Source organism: Triticum aestivum, chromosome 5D (assembly GCF_018294505.1).
Source record: "Triticum aestivum cultivar Chinese Spring chromosome 5D, IWGSC CS RefSeq v2.1, whole genome shotgun sequence".
In the NCBI taxonomy this organism is placed as follows: domain Eukaryota; kingdom Viridiplantae; phylum Streptophyta; class Magnoliopsida; order Poales; family Poaceae; genus Triticum; species Triticum aestivum.
In genome coordinates, this window is record NC_057808.1 from 518,954,808 (window position 1) to 518,973,812 (window position 19,005).

Below are 19,005 nucleotides of genomic sequence, written 5' to 3' on the forward strand. Positions count from 1 at the left end.
CATATACACTCTTTTGTAGTAAACCAACAAATTACTACACGATAAATATCTTTTACGTGCCTATGACTAAATTTTGTAAAATCGGTTCTGACATGTTCATGTACGGCCAAAAAAACTGTAGTCAAAGTTTACAGAATTGTAGAAACTTACATGGATCATGAGTTCATGACGTCAAATCGAGGGTTCTCATGTGTCAACATTGACCGAGAAACAAGTAACCGTGAGGCGACTGAAAATTAGCAGACAAGTATAGCCGTGCAGCCTTTTGGTGGCTGAGATTCATGGAGCGTGTTTTTTGGGAAAAATAATCAAAAACAACATTTCAAAGTTTCGAAAAATTCTGAAAAAAATGCACATTGACATATGGATGCATACTACGTGTGTGAAAATTTTCATAAGAAAATACATTGACACGCGAGCTACACAACACATGACAAATTTGCGATTTTGAAAACATGAAAAGTGCATGTACTGCTGACTAAAAAAACCTAGTAGCGATTTTCACTTTTTGTGTAGCTGGCGTGTCAATCTATTTTCTCACGAAAAATTGCCCACGTGTAGTATACATTCATATGACAATATGAATTTTTTTTCACAATTTTCTGAACCTTTGAAATGCAATTGTTGAATTTTTTAAAACAAACGGGCCTCATGGAGCTCGAGCACCAGACGTGTTGTAGGTTGGAGATCAAAAAATACTTGCCTTGGCGTTGGCGCCCGAGGCCATCATCGTCGGGACCGCTTTATTCCCTCGCACCGCCGTTCCCATGGCATCGCCAGCCGAAACCCTTCCTGCGCATCCAATTCCCCTCTCTTCTTTTCTTTCCCATTAATTTTCCCTAGCTACAAACCCGTCTCATTCCCATCATGAAGCGATCCATTTGATTTGATTGAGACATATGTTCTGAGCTCGATCTGTCGGGCAAATGAGGATCATGGTGCGGACGCTGCGCGGGGACCGGGCGGCGCTGGACGTGGACGGCGCGGCCAAGACCGTGGCGCAGGCCAAGGGCGTGGTCATGGCCCGGGAGCGCGTCCCCGTGGCCATGCAGCGCCTCTTCTTCGCCGGCTGCCACCTCGACGACGACGACCGGACACTCGCCAGCTACGGCGTCCAGCACGACTCCGTCCTCTTCCTCGGCCTCCGCCTCCGCGCCGCCGACACCACCCCGTGCCAGTACGCGCGCGTTGCTCTGCTCTGTCATAAAGAACTTCCTTTCTTTTCCGGCGAGAGATGTTCATCTGACACGATCGATCGATGCGCTCGCGTCGCGCTTCAGGGACCAGATGCATAGGTTGCAGGTGCCGGCCGGATCGATGACCGCGAAGCAAGAAGTTCTGCATCAGCAGCAGGTGCATGTCCATGACCATGGCCCCGAGGGCGCGAACGGCGGCGTCGACGACGAGCCGGAGAAGGCCAAGTCCAGGAAGCTGCCGTCGCGGCGCGTGCTCCGCAAGATCCTCTCGAGGCTGCACGTGGACGCGTGGACGAGGCAGCACGACACCAAGCTGCTGGACCTGCTGCAGCGCCACACGGCGGGACGAGGCGGCGGCGTGGGCGACCTGACCGGCGAGGACTGGTCGGCCATCCGCGCCGAGCTGAACGCGGCCACCGGGTCCGGGTTCCCCGTGGAGGAGCTGCAGCGGCGGGTGGGCGAGTTCCGGCGCGAGGTCGAGGCCGTGGGCCGGATCAAGAGCCACCCGCGGTTCGCCTACGACCCGCGCCGCCGGGTCGTCGTCGCCGAGGAGGCCGACTGGAAGCGCTACACGCTGGTACGTGCCCTGGAATTCTGCATCTGTGGATCGATTGATCCACCGTGAAATGCCTCTTTCTTATCTCCATCTGTTTCAGGAGAACCCCGATGCGGCGGCGTACGAGGGGAGGAGCCCGCGTCTGGCTCTGACCCGAGCAGTTTTCGCCGGAGACGGGCATGGCGGCGCCGGCGCGAAAAGCCGGGAGTCGCGGCCGAGGAGGTACCTGAACAAGTTGCTGCGGAGTTTTGGGCTTCGATGTAAGCTGTAGACAGACCCACCGATCAGTCGATCACAGTTCACACTCTGTACAGCTGGATGAATTGGCTGCGGATTTGAACGATTTGTTTCCGTTGGACATATTTTACCGAAGATGAAAAAAAAATGAGAAAGGCCATTAGCCAGAGTGTTTTTTTTTTATATTGATGAGCGAAGATTGTAGCTCTGCCGATTTCATTAAGTTACTTTAAAAGGGAAACACGTTTAATATTCACAAACAACTTTACATAAGTGTGCAAATCAAATATCCAAGCTAGAGAAGCCAACATATGGTTGGATGGTTAATCGGGTGGATGAGCCCCCTAACCCATCATGTATTTGTAAATCTCATTAAAAGATAGGGGAGAGGCTAGATGTAAGTCGACAGAAACTAAATTTAGGGTCAGTGGATCGTTTCAACCTTCATATGCAGATCCAACGGTGGAGATGCCTTCTTCTGCCTGCGCTCCTCTCTCCACTATTCCTTTTCTACCTCCGGCCAGCCACACAACCCTGTCCATGACTAGTTCTGTGGTCCCTTCCTAAAGAAATATAAGAGCGTTTAGATCTAAACACTCTTATATTTCTTTAGGGAGGGAGTACTTCAGTCCTTCATCTCTCTCTTTACAGTCTCCTTTCATATGCACTGAAAGGAGACTGTCCATGACGTTTCTGGAGGCCTGCGCTAAATATGCCCAAGCAATCTCAGACGATGTTGGACAAGCTTTTATTCAATCGGTGCTACCCAACTCTATCCTATATATCATCATTTCAATTGTTGGGCTTTATAAGAAAGTAAAAAATTGTTTATTCCAAGCTTTGGAGAAGGAAAAAACTTCTATATATGCATGATGAAATTAATGTAACTAGTAAATATTTGGACAAGAATATTTGATCAGTGATATTTCAAAAGTTTTCGTTTCTAGACCAGTGGCGGTGAGTATTTGAAAACTTCAGCAAATGTTGTGGCAAACCATAGCTGCCTCAAATGTGATGGTTTTGTAACTTGATGATTACAACAAAACAAAAAAGCATACTCAAATATACCAAATGAATTAGAGATGATGTTGAACAGAATAACTATATTTTTTTTTGCGTGGAATAACTATAATTAACATGTTGTCAATATAAATCCTAGTAAGAGAGGGTAGACTTTTTTTAAATAATGGGTATAACATTGTTTCACAACTACTTATTTGGATACTATAAAATTAGATTGAAAGCTCTGATGGCTGAGGTCCAAAGTACCTCGTCTGAAGTTGTATATTCTTCCCTAGAGGGTATATGATTGCACATAAACGTGAGAATACCATTGCATGGTTAGAATCTTATTTAAAGTAATTGACAGTTACTATGAGAAAGGCAATTATGACAATAGGATTCCAAACATGCATGGTACTCCCTCTGTTTTTATTTACTCTGCATATTAGATTTGATCGAAATCAAACTTTGTAAATTTGACCAAGTTTATAAAAAACAATATAAATATTTACCATAACAAATCTATATGTTGTGAAAGTACCTTCGATAATGAATCTAATGTTATTGATTTGTTGTTGTATGTGTTAATATTTTTATTTAAAAACTTTGTCAAAGTATAGGAAGCATAGCTTTGACCAAAGCTAATACGCTGACTAAATAAAAACGGAGGGAGTAACTATTAAATGAGTACCACACACACACAATACAAAGAGCAAGTATAATAGGGTGACGTAAGCAGGCTATAAGGAATATGATAATATATATGTGCTTAGTTGGAGGAAAGAGAAGAGAAAAGAGAAGAGAAGCGGACTCTTGGTTAGTAGCCAGCCGGAACACAAGACCCAAGACATTTTGTGAGGATGTAAGGCGGACCAACTATTAATAAACCAGTACATATTTAAAATTTACTATTATACATGCCGGCTAAGGGGTTGGCTGTAAATCACATGGCAACTTCTTATAGCTGACCGTTGGCTGTATTGATAAATTAGTACATATTTAAAATTTACTATTGTACATGCCGGCTAATTGATTGTGAACATGACCATCGTCAAATGGCCATAGTGCCTGCAGTTGCAAGAAAAATTGGAGGAGGACAATGTTGCAGGGAAATACGCTGTATCAGGTTGTCTCGTCTTATTATGTTGCAGGAAAATTCGGACTAGGACAAGTGTGAAATTTAGAGTGCTATACGTACTGAAAGGAGAGTACGCCTGTGCAAACCAGCAGACACGGAGCAAGAAAAACCTCAATCACGCACGGCACGTTTTATGATTATAATCAACGGAGGAAACAAGCAAACAAAACTCTCATCAGTAGTGCATGAGGGTGACGTTGTACTCGATGATGGCGTCCCCGTTGCCGGTGTTGAGGTAGTGCGTGCGGAGCAGCGCGAAGCCGCGGGCCAGCCGGAAGGCGCCGCGGCCGCCGACGACGGCGAGCTCCCTGCCGTCCCCGTCCGCGACGGGGTTGCGCGAGAAGACCACGAAGGAGCTGCCGTTGTAGTCGTTGAAGGCGAAGTCGATGCCCAGGACGAGGCCCAGCCCGTGCCTGCCCGTGGACGCGTACAGCCCCTGCGCGCTGCCGACGACCCTGGACGTCCGCTCGGGCCCCTCCGTGAGCACGTCGTCGACGACGTAGACGGAGCTGAAGGGCGTGGGGTCGCCGGGCCTGGGCGTGGTGCTGGCGCCGTGCGCCACCGGGACGGCCGTCGGGTCGCTGCCGCTGAGGGTGTCGTGCAGGTAGAAGCGCAGGTTGGTGAGCTTCTCCTTGCCGAACCGGTGGCCGCCGTGGGCGTTGGCGGCGTTGCGCGGGTGGGAAGCGACGACAAGGAGGAGGACGGCGAGCAGGGACAGAGTCCTCATGGTGCTCTCTTCGTTTTCGACTACTGAATCTTGTTTTTCTTTTTTGGTGGAATGGATCCAGCAGGCCTGGTTTGCATGTTTTATAGGCGAAGATGGGCATATCTACAGGACTAAAGAAGGAAACTCTTAAGACTGAAATAATGGTGCACGTTTACACTCCGCTGGCAGCATGACAGCAGTACAAGACTACAAAGAGTCAAAGAGAAGGAAATTACACGACCATAATTTTCAGAATCAAGGCGCCTAAAATGGTGCCATATTGATGGCAATATCTATTGTCCCCAAATAATGACCGGGGATCACTGCAAACCTGTCTAGATTCACTGCTTCATCGGACAAGCCAAGACGAGCGACTCATGCGCAATAGAAATTCAGAACTGAAAACTACCGAATGGTAACAGCTACTACAAGTACAACGTATGGGACACTGAGGGCACAGCATGCAGCAGAGTGTAGAATTACACGTTTCTAAGAAGGAACCAACCATGGGTTACATCCAGAACGCTCGAACCGCAAAGAACTTGTCATATCTGGACACTTTGTAAGAGCAAGCACGTCGGTCCGTGACGCCAATGCCATTGTGCTCGACGCCGACGCGGAACGTGGTCACCACCAGCAGACACTCGTCGCCGTGGGGCAAGCACTCCGTCTGGTCAGTTCCCTCGCGTCGCAGCTGCTCCACGATGCAGTGCTCGCCGCTCTCGGCCATGTGCACGAGGCTGGCGTCAAGGTGCCTCCATCCCGGTTCGTCAAGGAGCATCTTCTCCCCGATGACCTGCGAGTCGGGAGGCCAGTCCTGTTGGCACGACGGGACGCGGCAGGCCACGAGGTGCCCCGTGACTTCGCCTTTCTCGTCCGCGTGGAACCCGATCCACGCGTCAAGCTCGGCGTCGTACACGGCGTGGCCTTTGAACGGCAACGCCGAGCTGCCCCAGTCCGTCCACCCGGCCGTCCTAGTGTCGTAGGATAATGTAGTGTTGACATCGTCGAAGATACACGGCCCCGGCACCGGCGCCATCGATGCCCCCGACAGGAAGACGGTGGTGGCTTCCCGTGGATGGACCGCGTGCGCCTTCACCAGGAGGGGGCCGATCGAGACCCTCTCGCACCACCACCGGCGGCAGGCTATGTGATAGTCGTGGTACGGGTTTTTCAGGACGTCACGGCCGTCGCCACTCGGGATGGACAGCGTCGCCGTCTTCATGTCGTAGACGAAGGTGGTGCCGTCGTGCTTGTCCATCCAGGGGAAGAAACACTTGGCGATTATGCAGCTGCCTTCCGCCGCTATCTCCACGCACTGTCCGGCGTCGATCTGCAGCCGGATGACCGCAGGTAGGGGAAGGCGCCGCGGGGCCGAGGCAGAGGGAGAGCCGACGCCGTCGTCCAGATCGGCGTCAACGTCCATCTTGTAGACGCCGTAGTTTTTCCTGGTGCGATCTTTCTTGTAGTCATCTAGCACCAAGTACAGATGCCGCCTCGTGGTCGCCGCCGCCGCCTGATGTGGATCCCCATTGGTGGCATCCGTGACAAGTCCCCGTGATGATACCAGGTCGCCGAGAACCGCTGTCTGTGTTGCGTCGTGGCGGCGGACAGGTCGGAGGCGGGAGATGAGTGGGTCGGGTCGACGGAGGAACGATCGCCATGCCCGCATCGCGTTGGAAGACCAGGGATATTCGAGTGTTGTGGTGATGCAGGCCACCTTAATAGAGACAAGTGTGTGGATTTGAGCAATGCTGCATGGGCAGAGTGGATTGCATTGTTCGGCTGCCACCACCCCCTTCTTGTTTCACGGGCCTGCTATTTGGGCCATACGTCTATTGGTCCCGTTATCTAGTCGTTATCTTTTTTGTTGGCATGATTTTGGTGGTTCACTTAGGTGGAAGTGGAAGACAGGTGGCATAGATGACACAGGTGCACACCTAGCGCACACACCCACGTCAAACTACCACTACCAGTTAGACACACGTCGCTATACGACCCACACAATCGGAAAGAAAAGCAAATAAACATAGCTGGCATGGCTGCGTGCACCCTATCATCTAATAGACTATCGATTTGTTGCAGTCCGGGACTGAATAGCATTTTATTCATTTATGCCATTGCATTTTTAGCATAAGTGATGTGAAACCATATAGCTAGTGTTGTTCACACATGCCATGGTCTCAAGCTTCATCGCGAGGTATCCATGGAGCAGCATGTCTTCAACTTGGGCTCCATCCAGAAGTACACCCGTGGTGTGAGCCCCTGCCACCATTAGCCATGGAGGAGGAATAACTTCCTGGAGGAAGGGCACTAGGGAGGTAAGCGCCATGGGAGGAGCGAGGAGACACATGAGGCACTGCGAAAGTGGAGGCGTCGAGCGGGAAGAATGTGATGCAAGAAATGGAGGAGGAGCACGCGCAAGGGAAGATCTGCACGGGCATAGGGGGGATTAGGAGAAGATGTTGGATGAGAGGTCACCGGAGAGGAGCGATAATAAGGATCAGAGGTGGAGGAACCGATCGATCTCATTCATCGGTTGATATTTTTGCCTGATAAAGGACACTTTATTTGACCCATAATGACAAATCATAATGAGTTCTAATCAAGCCTTCACATAGTTAGGATGCACACACCCGCTATCAATCTATGGTCCCACGCACACAAAGTGAAGACAAAATACATAGGATGCATGACAAATACAAAACAAACACATGAAAGTCGTCAAGGTTTGAAATATCAGTCAACCCACATTTCTTCAGGAACAACACAACGACACAACGCATAGTGCTCAATTATTTTCATAGGACCGTACATTTAAAACCAAATTCAAAAAAATAATAATTCATAAATCATGCCTAGTCCTAGATATCTAGTTTAAAAACTAGAACTAATTCCTTTCACCAGCATGAATTCAGAGGCCACTCTTCTCCCAAACACAGTAGTTGTTGCCTTTAGCTGCAATCTTGAAACCCGAGGGGATCACGTTTTTGCCAATATTGTATCTTGCCCCGATCTTGGTTATAACCTTGTCCCCAATCTTTGCAACATAGAGATCGCCTTCGGCTTTGAGGATATCCAGTTTGCTACCCGGATGGATCCCGTTCCTTGACCTGACTCTAGCCAGTGCGGTGATCTCCTGCTTCAGCTTCCAGTCGAACACATGGTCGTAGAACTGCGCACGCAAAACCAACTAGTTGTGAGTTCAGATCAAAAACATCATGGGGCACATTTGATGTGAAATGTTATGGTGAAAAAGCTGTGCAGTGGTACTTACGATGCATGGTATGCCCGGGTGTGTGAGGATGTACGCATAGCCCTGCATGACCTTATCCGAGGGGAATGGCCACAACCTCTGCGTCGACCCAGTGTCGTGGTTGTCGATGAACGTGACGGTCTTCTCCGGCATCCACCCAATCAGACCGGGCGCCTTGCCGTCGCTGCCACGCATCCTCCCCAGATCGCCCTGCACGGCCTCCTGGAGAACGCCCTTGGTGGGGAAGTCAAACGCCGTGGCCGGCCCGCCGACGCCCTGCACCCAGTTCGCGAGCAGCTGTCGGTCCCTGTCGTAGAGCTCGCCAACGACGAACGCCGGCTTGCTGTTGTCGACGTAGATCTTGGCCATGGCCGCGGAGTATCCCTTGGCGAAGTCGAGGCGCCATCCGTCGAAGCCGAGGTCGGTTTTGAGCCAGTTGAGCCAGGCGGAGAGCTCCCTCTGCACCCGCGGGTTGAGATGGTCGATGTCGGGCGCGGCGTCGAAGCCACCGCCGGTGTCCCTGTGGCCGCGGCCGTTGGAGTACTTGGTGTCGTCGCCGCAGATCTCGTCGGGGCCCCAGTCGAGGCGGTTGTCGGACGTCCCGCCCTCGAAGATGCAGTAGACGCCGCGGCCGTCCTTCTTGTCGGCGCACCGGTGGTTGATGACGATGTCGGCGACGCACGAGATGTTCTTGCTGCGGAACGCCTGGATCAGCGACTTGAGGTCGGCCCCGCTGCCGTACTTGGAGTTGAGGTTGTAGAGCTGCCCCGGCAGATAGCCCTCCGGCGACACAGACTGCGACGGCGGCGGGAGCCAGACGTGGGTGGCGCCGGTGCTGGCGATGTCCTCCACCTTCCCTTGCATGAACTTGTACCACCCGCCTTGTGTCTTCCACGATTCCCAATTAAACCCCTGGCCAATCAAACACCAAAGCACATTTCATCATATGAAGAATTCTGAGTGCAAATGAAACTTGAAGATGCATGCATTTTCTCACCTGGAAAAGAATTTGAGCCTGTGCTAAGCTGGAGGCGAGACAAAGCACAACAACCAGAAGGCCACAGAGAGTGGCAGAGTGCTTGGCCATAGCTTCAGTCTCTGCAGTGCAGCTCGCCTCTGCTTCCTATGAAATTGGGACTCCTGGACCGACGGCTGCTCCTTGGTTGGCAATGCCTGAGCTCGCTTGTATTTATAGGTACTTGGAGCTTGGAGATAACTAGGTACCTCAGTAAAAACTATCAATTCTCCTTAATTTTTCTCCAAAGATATCCGCATGGATAAGGACCGCTGGCTTCTGAGATAAAATGGATAAGGAACTAGAGTTTTGTATATTAATTACTCTCCATGTATATGTGCACTAGACAAGCACTCTGCTCATAGTTTTAAAAACCGCAACCGGCGATTCCTGCGTTTCTTTAAGCCTGGTGGACCGTTTGAGTAATTGAACCAGGAAAACCCGGTCGAATCAGACGGTTTTTGAAAAAACAGATGAACCAGGCGGTTCACATAATACCGGACGGTTTAATGTTGATCCTAGAAAAACCCCACGATTGACTTGTTTTTGTGCGTACATGGTGAGGGTAGAGTCGGTAAAGATAAAAGAAGAATCTTTTTATAGGGTGGCGCGGCGACCCGACCTCCCCCTCACCGCTCCGGCTCCGCGCGGCAGCAACAACACACTCTTTTTTTTAATCGTGTATATAAATATAATTAACATGTAGTTACTGGTTGTGATTACACATTTTTTCTTATTGATTGGTGTATTTGTTGATAATATATATATCCAGTGAAAATGTCTTTTCAATGAAAATCTGAAAATTCATACGTGAGCCATTAGATCTACTCCCTCCGTTCCTAAATATAGGTCTTTCTAGAGATTTGAACAAGTGACTACATACGGGGCAAAATGAGTGAATCTATACTCTAAAATATGTCTATATACGTCCGTATGTAATAGTCCATTTGAAATCTCTAGAAAGACTTATATTTAGGAACGGAGGGAGTATAATGGACGTCATGGATCAAAGGTGGGATCCCTGAGCATCCACTTAAATGCGATTAACAAATAACCCCCTATTCTCGTAATGATTAGCCAAAATCGTTGAGGATTGCCTTACCCAACTCCGACCTAACTCTCCTACGTCCACGGGATGCTACCGCTGGGAACGCACCACGTCAGAGCTCCGTCTCATCGTCGGTAGGACTCCCGAGGAGCCGAGGCGAGAACGCCGCTGCGGGGAAGACGAGGATATCCGCGGCGTCCGAACAGGCAGCTTCACCGACGACGCAGATTGTGTGCCAAGGGAGGGGAATTGCGTAGGTGACGCGTATGCCGGCCGCACCGGCCATGGGGATGAAGTAGAGCAGCGACGTGCTACCAGGGCCACCAAGCTGATGCGCCGGGTGACGGTGGGTGTGACCTGCAGGTAGCCGCGTCCATCACAGTGGCATCCGCATGCGTCGACCTCGAGCGGCAACACGGCGGACGCGGGCTGCCCCCATGCTTTTTAGTTCTCTGAAGAATTGTACCTCAGTGATCCAATTTCTCTGACGAAATATTAGTGCATCCTCTGTTCTCTGAAGAATTGTACCTCAGTGATCCAATTTCTCTCACGAAATGTTCAGCGCAGCCTCTGTTCCCTGAAGAATTGTACATGCAAATGCTGAAGCTTGTGCACTGATATTTGCTAATCTGTTAGTGCTGTGCAACTTCCCTGTAGTTTTTGAGGATTACTGATCGGTGGTGATGAAGAAATTGAAAAATCTGAATACACAACTTTGAATTCCATGCACAGTTTCAGCTTCATAAAATGTTGGCACAAAACCCATAAATTAACATCTTTGTAAAGTTTTGCAGAGCTTCAGCTTAATAAAATATTGGCACAATGCCCATTCAGAAATCATGTAACACACGAACTTGTAGTTCCAAATAAGCAACAAGCCATGTCAATTGATTACTGTGGTGGTCGTAAACTCTGGAGCTAGTGTTAGGTTAACCTCTACACTACACGGCCAGGGGACATAAGGTTCGCACGGACGAGAATGAGCGCTGACGTTGAGTAAAAGGAAATGTAGGGAGTGCACTTTAAAGTTTTTATTTATACAAAGTCCATATTTTTTTATTAACATGCAAATTATGAAGACCACAGTTGCACAATTATTATACGTGCAGCTATAATGTTTCATTCGCTCAGCACAAATCACTTGCTCCCTTTTTAACGGTCGACACAAATCATTTATTTACTGAAAAGAGTGATGCTTCCGTAGATGGAGAAAATGTTTCCATACTTCCATGACGAAAAGAATGCATCTTCACAAATGTCGCCAATCATTTGATAGACAGTGGTCGGAAATAAATCACAACGTACCAAAATTGTTGCTCCCTAAAATTGCGTGATTTTTTTTCTGCACAAGCAAATAGGTTGTGATCTTCTTCTTTCGTAAAGAAACAAAATGTGTTTCCGTGTTTAGTCAGATACGATCTAGAGATCGTTCGTTAGCCCAAATCCCACAACGCACGCCGCATTCAGCCCTTTAAAATGGCAGCGCACCCCCGATTCGATCACGAGCATGCGCCGTTGATTTCTCCATCGCCAAAGACAAGGATGATGCCTACCCACGCCGCCGCGCCGGTGAGGGCGTGGGAGATCCCCTCCCACGGCCGACCGGACTTCGCCGACGTGTTCAAGCCCGACGGTGTCCCAGCGGCGGCGACCGCGGTGCACGTGGCCCGCGTCCCGCCGTGAGTCCTGCACCATGTACGTCCCCGCTCCCGACCCGGAGATGTCGTACTTCGCGCGGCGCCACGCGTACGCCTACATCAGCCCGGACACGCCCCCGGCCCGCGGTAACCCGAAGGCGTTCCTCCGCGCCGTCTTCCGCACCCTGGCCCCGGACCTGTCGCAGGACATGGAGCTCCAAACGCCCAGCTGCTTCGGCGACGTGGTGGTGTGCTTCCGCACGCCGGAGGACCGGGAGGCGGCCATGCGCAGGCAGCCGTTCGAGGTGGCCGGCGGCGTGACGGTGAAGCTGGTGCGCGAGGGGGAGACGCCCAACGTCACCTTCACCCCGATGGAGTGCCTCGCCCACGTCGCCCTGCATCGCTACCCGGTCGAGGAGCGGACGGAGGAGGAGATCCGCGGCATCTGCTGCCACTTCGGGGGCGTGCTGGAGGTCGACCGTGCCTGCTTCACGACGCCTGACCTCGCCACCGTCTTCGTCGTCCTTAACATGGAGCACCCTCGAGAGATCCCCCGCGAGCTCCGCATCAGGTACAGCGACGGCTCGCGCTGCGTCGTCCCCGTCGAGATCCTCAGGGTTTGGGACAGGTCCGAGTCCCTTGACGCCAATAGAGAGCACGTGCCTCTCTTCCAGCGGCCTGCGGCGGCTTGATTCTAGATACCATCAGTTGGCTGCTATTGTTGCTGCTGCAAGTGGTGCTGGGATTGGCAGCAAGCTAGCAGTATTCACCGAGTCCTTAATAAGAGCAATAGTCGGCTTTAGTCTCGTTAATGTTTGTTAGTATGCATAGCTACTATGTCAGTGCGTGATTTCTGAGAACTGCATCACTGTATGATGATGCAGATGGTTACACCGCGAAGTTGATCTTACTTATTATTACTCCCTTCGTCCGAAAATAAATCTTGTTGGTTTAGTATAACTTTGTGACACTTATTTTGAAACTGTGGGAGTACTTCTTATTGTCGCTAGCTGCCTCCCGGGTCGCTCCCAAGTGACTCCGGAGGCACCGCCGCCGCCACCCAACAAGTCAATCCTAGCCACCAAATCCCCCTGCTGCTGGAGGAGGCAGACTCTCGGTGGACTGTGACGGCGGGGCCGTCCTTGCTACTTCCTCTCTCCTCGGATCCAGCCACTTCTCCAACCCCCACACCTCCTCCGCCCATCAACCGCCGGCAGGTCCCAGCGTTGGGATGCTCCAGCGACTCCGCACCGGTGTTTGGAGGCATTCCTCGACCGTGGCGTCAGAGCTGTCTGCTCTGCATACATGCCGGCCTACAACTTCTCCGCTTGTGCATCTTTAGATGCAGCGGTGGATGGTTGGGTGATGCGCGGGACCTCCCTGTGCGGGCCGGTCTCTAGCCAGATTTGGTCCGATTTGGGATCGGGACCTTGGTGCGCGCAGGGCTTCCCGTTGTATGTGGACCATGGCAGCGAGGTGTTGGCCTTCCGTGCAGGCGGTGGCCTGCTAGCCGCGCTATAGTCTTTGCCTTGCGGTGGTGATTCAGATCCGGTAAGCCGTATGGTGATGACTACAAAGTACTGCGGCGACTTCCTATGGCTCCACAACGATGATGGTCATCGAAAGGTTTGGAGGGGTTATCTCTCCTGACTCGGTGGTTGACTTCGATGGTGAGATTTAAATTATATATGACGGCTTGACGTGGAGGGATGGTTGTGCAGCGGCGACGGTCGCATCGCCTGGAATTGCAGAAAAATGGTGACGACAAGACATGAGTGACTTCGATAATGGTGCTACTCGAGCACCCGGTCTTGAGCTCCGCGGTGAAATCCTAGGTCATACCCGAGTGGGTATGCCTCGCAATGGCGACGTTTTTCTTACGTCGTTACCTTCTTGAAGGCATTGCTTCGATCGGCTCAGATTGATCTTCAGGGTGAAAATCTAGATTTCGGCCTTGTGGTTGGATCCGGTGAGGCGGCGCCCGAGTCTCGCTCCCTTCCGGAAGGCGATGCGTTGAAAAACCTCGTTGTTCATGTGGTGTCATGAGATGGTTGTTGCGGATTTGGTCATTATTGTAGTTTGTCGATCGCAAATCTGATCGCCTTGTTTTTTTTTTCCTTTTTCCTCACCTTCATATAGCTTTGGTTTTAAATGACTTTACATGTTGTTGGCATTTTTTCGCGCCTTTGTGAGTTGGTGTAGGCTGCTGTGTGCATCTTAATTATGCAGAGGCCGGTGTGTGTGCTAATTATGCTATGTATCTTTTTGATGCTTCTTTTTGAGCTAATAAAATCCATCCTTTGTCGAAAAAACTTGCTTAGTGTCACTTCTTTCGGGGCTTAGATTTGTGTTAGAGGCTAAATAAGATTACAATGCTAAAGCAGCATGTTATGTTATGTGATGGAGGCCGTGTGATGAAGTCATGAAACTGCTGCCTCGACTTGTCAAAATTTTGGCCTCGTTTGTAATGAAGCGAAAACTTTAGGGTGTTTTGTGTAAAATGTTAGGGTCTTGGCTGTGAGATTTTCTTATTTTGTGAGATGGAAAAATAAAAATTAATTAATTCGCTTTAAAGAAGAAAGAAAGTGAAAAAAACAACCTAAAACCTAAAAAGTGCTCGCGGGCTCTTTAGACAGATCGAGCACACACCCTTCCGAGCCGTCCGATGCGATCAATGGTGTGCGCACCAGCCCACGGGAACCATCTGGTCGGGACGCAGAGCAGCACGAGCGCTCGTCTGTCGCTTACAGTGGTGTGAGTTGCTCAAGGATTTTTGTAAAGTGCCTAACTATTGCGTTTGTAGTTGCCTCAAAATGATGCAAACTTGCCCTTTCATGCAAAGTTATTACATATAGTTGCTACACATGCTCTTTCGTGTGAGTTGCTGAAGGAATGTTTGTTAAATGCCTAACTATTGCGTTTGTAGTTGCCTCAAAATGATGCAAACTTGCCCTTTCCTGCAAAGTTATTACATATAGTTGCTACACATGCTCTTTCATGTGAGTTGCTGAAGGAATTTTTGTTAACTACCTAACTATTGTCTTTGTAGTTGCCTCAAAATGATGCAAACTCAATACAGACAATTGCTACACACGGTGCGAGTTGCCCAAGGAATTTTTGTAAACTGCCTAACCATAGCCTTGTATTTGCCTCAAAATGATGCAAACTTTGCATCTCTCTTCTCGCATAGTCTTTTTTCAAACTACCCAAAATGATCAAACAATTTCCCCCTTTTTTCCAAGCAAGTTATTGAATGAGTCAAGCAACTAACATAGGGAACACAGGCAACTGATATAACAACATCATAAGTTTTTTTACATTTTTACCCCCAATAGGTGGGTGAAAGCAAGTTAATTGAATGAATTAAGCAACTAACATAATGAACACAGGCAACTAATACATTTTTTTACTCTTTTTTTCTAGCAGGCCACTTTTATGTGTTGAAGGAACGATGGAAGAAGACATGCCTTTTGTTGGGACAGATGTGTTTTTCAAGTGTTTTGGGATGGAAAAATTCACCAAAATAAGACTTTTAAGATAACAATGTGTGTTCTATTCCAGAAACTAAAAGTAGTAGTATCAGCAAATTCATATAACTATTTTTGCTTTTTCTTTGGTCTTATTCTACCAGCAGTAACAAAACTACTACTGTGTGTTTTTATGATTATTTTTTACCTAGTCCTTACAATTTTTCCCTTACTATGTTTGTCTATGACTATTTTTTTGCTTCACCATGGTTTTTCCCTTACTATGTTTCTTTAGAGGAGAAAAGCTACGAAGAAACGTTAGTTTTTTTGTTTCATTCATTTTTTGCAGGACCCACATACAAAAATATCAAAGCCATGGAAGGCCTAGAGCAGCTACTCTCCAGGTAATCTCCATACCATGCACCAGTAGATTACTTGCTTTACTATCTAGAGAGGAACCAATCGTGTGTGATTTTACCGATTTTTTGCACATAGTTGATTAATGCCAGCATTGGACTTGCTTTGAAAACAGCCCACCTAGATGTTGGTGCTTTTAAAAAAGCTAAATTCTATCACCACAGCAATGTACAAACCAAATTAAAATCCATAGTTGCTTCTAGCCCTCTTTTTTCACCCTTAACACATGACCACACATGAATTTGTTTGCTCTTAACAATGTTTTTGCTCAAAACACCCCTAGAACTTGCTTCTGCTTTCTAGAGTTGCTAAATGATTGAACCGGACTTTGCTTAAAAATAGCAGTGCACAAAGCAAATTAAAATTCAGAGATGTGTTTACCCCATTTTTTTTCACCCTCAACACATGAGCACACATGAGAGTTGCTTGTTTTTTACCACTGTGTTTGCTTAAAACAACCATAAAAGTTGCCGCTCCTTTATGTTTTCCAACACACCTTTTTACTAGTCCAAAAGCAAGCCTAAACACACAACAACCAGTACTTGGAAACAAAAGAGAAACGTACGCAGGCATTCTGTTTTTTCATCCCTTGCCGAGAGTTGCTTGTTGTCAATACATGTTTTGCTTAAAATATGCATTGTAGTTACTCACTTCCTTTTTTGGGTTCTTTTCTTCTCTGCAACAGGTGTAGTGCAAAAAAAAGATACTAGTTGCCCAGGGACCAGGTGCTTTTTTCTCTTCGATGGGTGGTCACACAAGACGATGGGGTGGAAGAAGAAAGAAGAGGGAGAAGAAGAAGGGCGTGGGGACAGCTTGGGAGAGAAGAAGAAAGGAGAGAGGGGGCAATGCTTTTGGTGAAGCGCGTGAAGGGAGGGAGAGAAGCTGGGTGGACGGAGGGACGTGGGAGACGGTGAACCCTTTCCTTTCCAAATCTGGACTGAGGGGGGACCAAAACATACCTAATATGGGAGGCTGCCAGGGGGCACTAGCGGGCACACGTTTGCCCGCTAGACGCGTCCAAAAAACAATTAATTCACTTTGAAGAAAGAGAGATCAATCATGGGAAAAAGGGTTGGACAACAAGTGCATGCACGCTTGAGAATTCGTATATACTAGATCGGGTCCGCGCCTTGGCGCGAGGGTGCCGGTCCCAACGGATAATAATAAAGTGAAAAAGAAACATGATAGAAGGAAGACATAGTGATGCTCAATATCGGCAAAAGATTATAAGGTAACATCAAGTTCAGTGTGTTCACAAGACCATAAAAAATAGGCAACACACCTTGATGCAGGGTGCCCGAAGGACATTAGCTGCCATTAAGTTTAGTACAACAGTGCCGGGTGCCAAAGGACATTAGCTGACATTAAGTTTAGTACAACAGCAGGAGCATGAGAGCAAAAGCCTAAGACACAATTCTCAAGGAAGGATATGATTCAGTAAAATGTAAGAATGTCCAATATAGTGGTTCATATGCATAGAGTGGGTCATACGATCATGATGCATGATATAGCAAAAGATATCTTGCGTCAACACATCTTGCCCGCTTGTTCACAGTTTTGCCTCAGCCATGGCCTTCTTGATGTCGTCTTCTCCTGATAGCAGCAAGGCATTAGCAATTAGAAGCCAGGGAGTGAGCATGACTGGAAAAGCAATACATGCGATTCCAATTCCTTTTCAGGTAGGATATGGTGCAATATTTACATAGACCATATCCAGATCATAGTAGTGCATAGTTCCTTATAAGTTGTACAAAACAAACAGCAGCACACTACAGAAGATAGGAATGCGCAATGAGACCTTTAGCTAGGTCTGATAGCTTGGTTTTTAAGTTACTTTGAGGCAAAAGACATCTGGTTCTTCACCTCAAAATGATTTGCATGTAGGAATATCAGAATATGATTCTGAAACCATGGCACTTGGCTGGTTAGTATGGTTTGTCATCACATTCAGTTGCTTTCAGAATGGAAAAGGACAAGTAATAATTGGAAAGAACCATATATTCTGCCTATGCCATATCAGTGTTTAATTGGTCGGGCCATATATAAACCTTTTACCACGGGGTGTTCCTTTATTCTGCTTCAAGAATAGACAGGAATGACATAAATACGTGCATAGCACTGTTAACTAAGAAAGGGAAGATTAAATTTGGGAGTACACAGGCAAGCCAAGTCAGGTACGAAATATAGCAGATAGCAAAGCAATGTGAGAATAGCCGTCAGAGTATAGTGGCGTACCTTCCATTCTCAAAGAGTTGATTGGTTTATGACGATGGTTCCAGGAGAAAGCTGCAATAGAAAAAAAATAAGATATTCTTACAAAGAAGGTCCAATGGTTTAAGCAGGATATGGTAATAAATATACATGATATGTGAACTTTAAAACTATTGCAGAGAGGTAAATGCAGATTTCTAAGGAACATATTGTACTAATTGTTCAGGCAAAGCAAAAAAATAAATTAAATTGGGTCCATGATGTATAGGTGGGTCAATGCTTCAAGGATTATGGCTTGTGGTAGGGCTACCTTCATAAAAATGAGACAGAATGAACATCGTCAGTGGCGGCCATACGTGGAGTTGAGACAGAAATAAATCATTGAGAATAATTTATAGTTTCTTTAAATGGAACTTGTCCAAATCGCAATTGTGATGCAACTACAATGAGAAGTGGTCGCCGACCATATGACAATGCTAAGATTCTGTAAAGCATGCAATACCAAGCCCATAATTCTATAGAAGTTCATTTGCAGAAGATAAATATACTTGCATAGCTACTGCTGGAGAGCATCAACGGTGGCATCTTATTTGCCAACTATATTATTCCTATTTATACACAACATATTTTGACTACTGCACAAGTTTTCATACAAGAGTTCTGGATTAAATAAAATATGGATCTTACCCATTATATCCTATAATATTTCCATACAGAGCGAAGGCAGCAAACATGAATCCAACATACCAACTGCAACTCCACAAGGCCTATCACTGACAAACAAAATAGCACCTGCATCAAGAAGACGACACAGTCACACATCTCACCGGGGGAAAAGGTTTTTTATACTCGAGAGACCAAACTGATGGCAGCATCCAATATTAAAGACCACATATTCAAGAAGGAAACTAAACTTCTAGAAGCAAAGTTTTTTTCTTCAATCACATATAAAAAACAGAGTTTCCAACTGTGTATAACTACTTTTTATGCATGCACAAATTTAGAGATTGCCAATATCCTATGCCTGCTGGATATTAGAAATGCAGGAAGCAATCGTAGTTCTTTTGGAACCAAGTCAACAAAAGAACTCGGAGACGAAATATGATACTCAAACCTCAC

General features: G+C 47.7%; 3 protein-coding genes and 1 long non-coding RNA gene across 4 annotated transcripts; 1 reads left to right on the forward strand and 3 right to left on the reverse strand.

The window, feature by feature from the left end:
* The first annotated feature begins 800 nt into the window (after positions 1–800).
* Positions 801–2,245, forward strand: LOC123125921 (uncharacterized). Its single transcript, XM_044546359.1, has 3 exons — positions 801–1,177; positions 1,281–1,773; positions 1,853–2,245. The coding sequence occupies exons 1-3, from the start codon at positions 927–929 to the stop codon at positions 2,021–2,023; spliced, it is 915 nt and encodes a 304-aa protein (XP_044402294.1). The 5' UTR covers positions 801–926; the 3' UTR covers positions 2,024–2,245.
* A 1,859-nt stretch (positions 2,246–4,104) lies between these two features.
* Positions 4,105–4,899, reverse strand: LOC123125922 (dirigent protein 4). Its single transcript, XM_044546360.1, has one exon. It carries the CDS (start codon positions 4,854–4,856, stop codon positions 4,305–4,307), a length of 552 nt encoding a protein of 183 aa, XP_044402295.1. The 5' UTR covers positions 4,857–4,899; the 3' UTR covers positions 4,105–4,304.
* A 2,710-nt stretch (positions 4,900–7,609) lies between these two features.
* On the reverse strand, positions 7,610–9,240 carry LOC123125923 (alpha-amylase AMY3-like). Its single transcript, XM_044546362.1, has 3 exons — positions 9,089–9,240; positions 8,113–9,003; positions 7,610–8,010 (listed from the first exon to the last, which is right to left on the reverse strand). Exons 1-3 carry the CDS (start codon positions 9,176–9,178, stop codon positions 7,750–7,752), a joined length of 1,242 nt encoding a protein of 413 aa, XP_044402297.1. The 5' UTR covers positions 9,179–9,240; the 3' UTR covers positions 7,610–7,749.
* Positions 9,241–16,887: 7,647 nt separating this feature from the next.
* LOC123125924 (uncharacterized) lies at positions 16,888–18,692 on the reverse strand. The gene is made up of 3 exons (XR_006461516.1): positions 18,574–18,692; positions 17,911–17,961; positions 16,888–17,268 (listed from the first exon to the last, which is right to left on the reverse strand). It is a non-coding gene; the product is annotated as an uncharacterized lncRNA (long non-coding RNA).
* Positions 18,693–19,005: the final 313 nt, after the last annotated feature.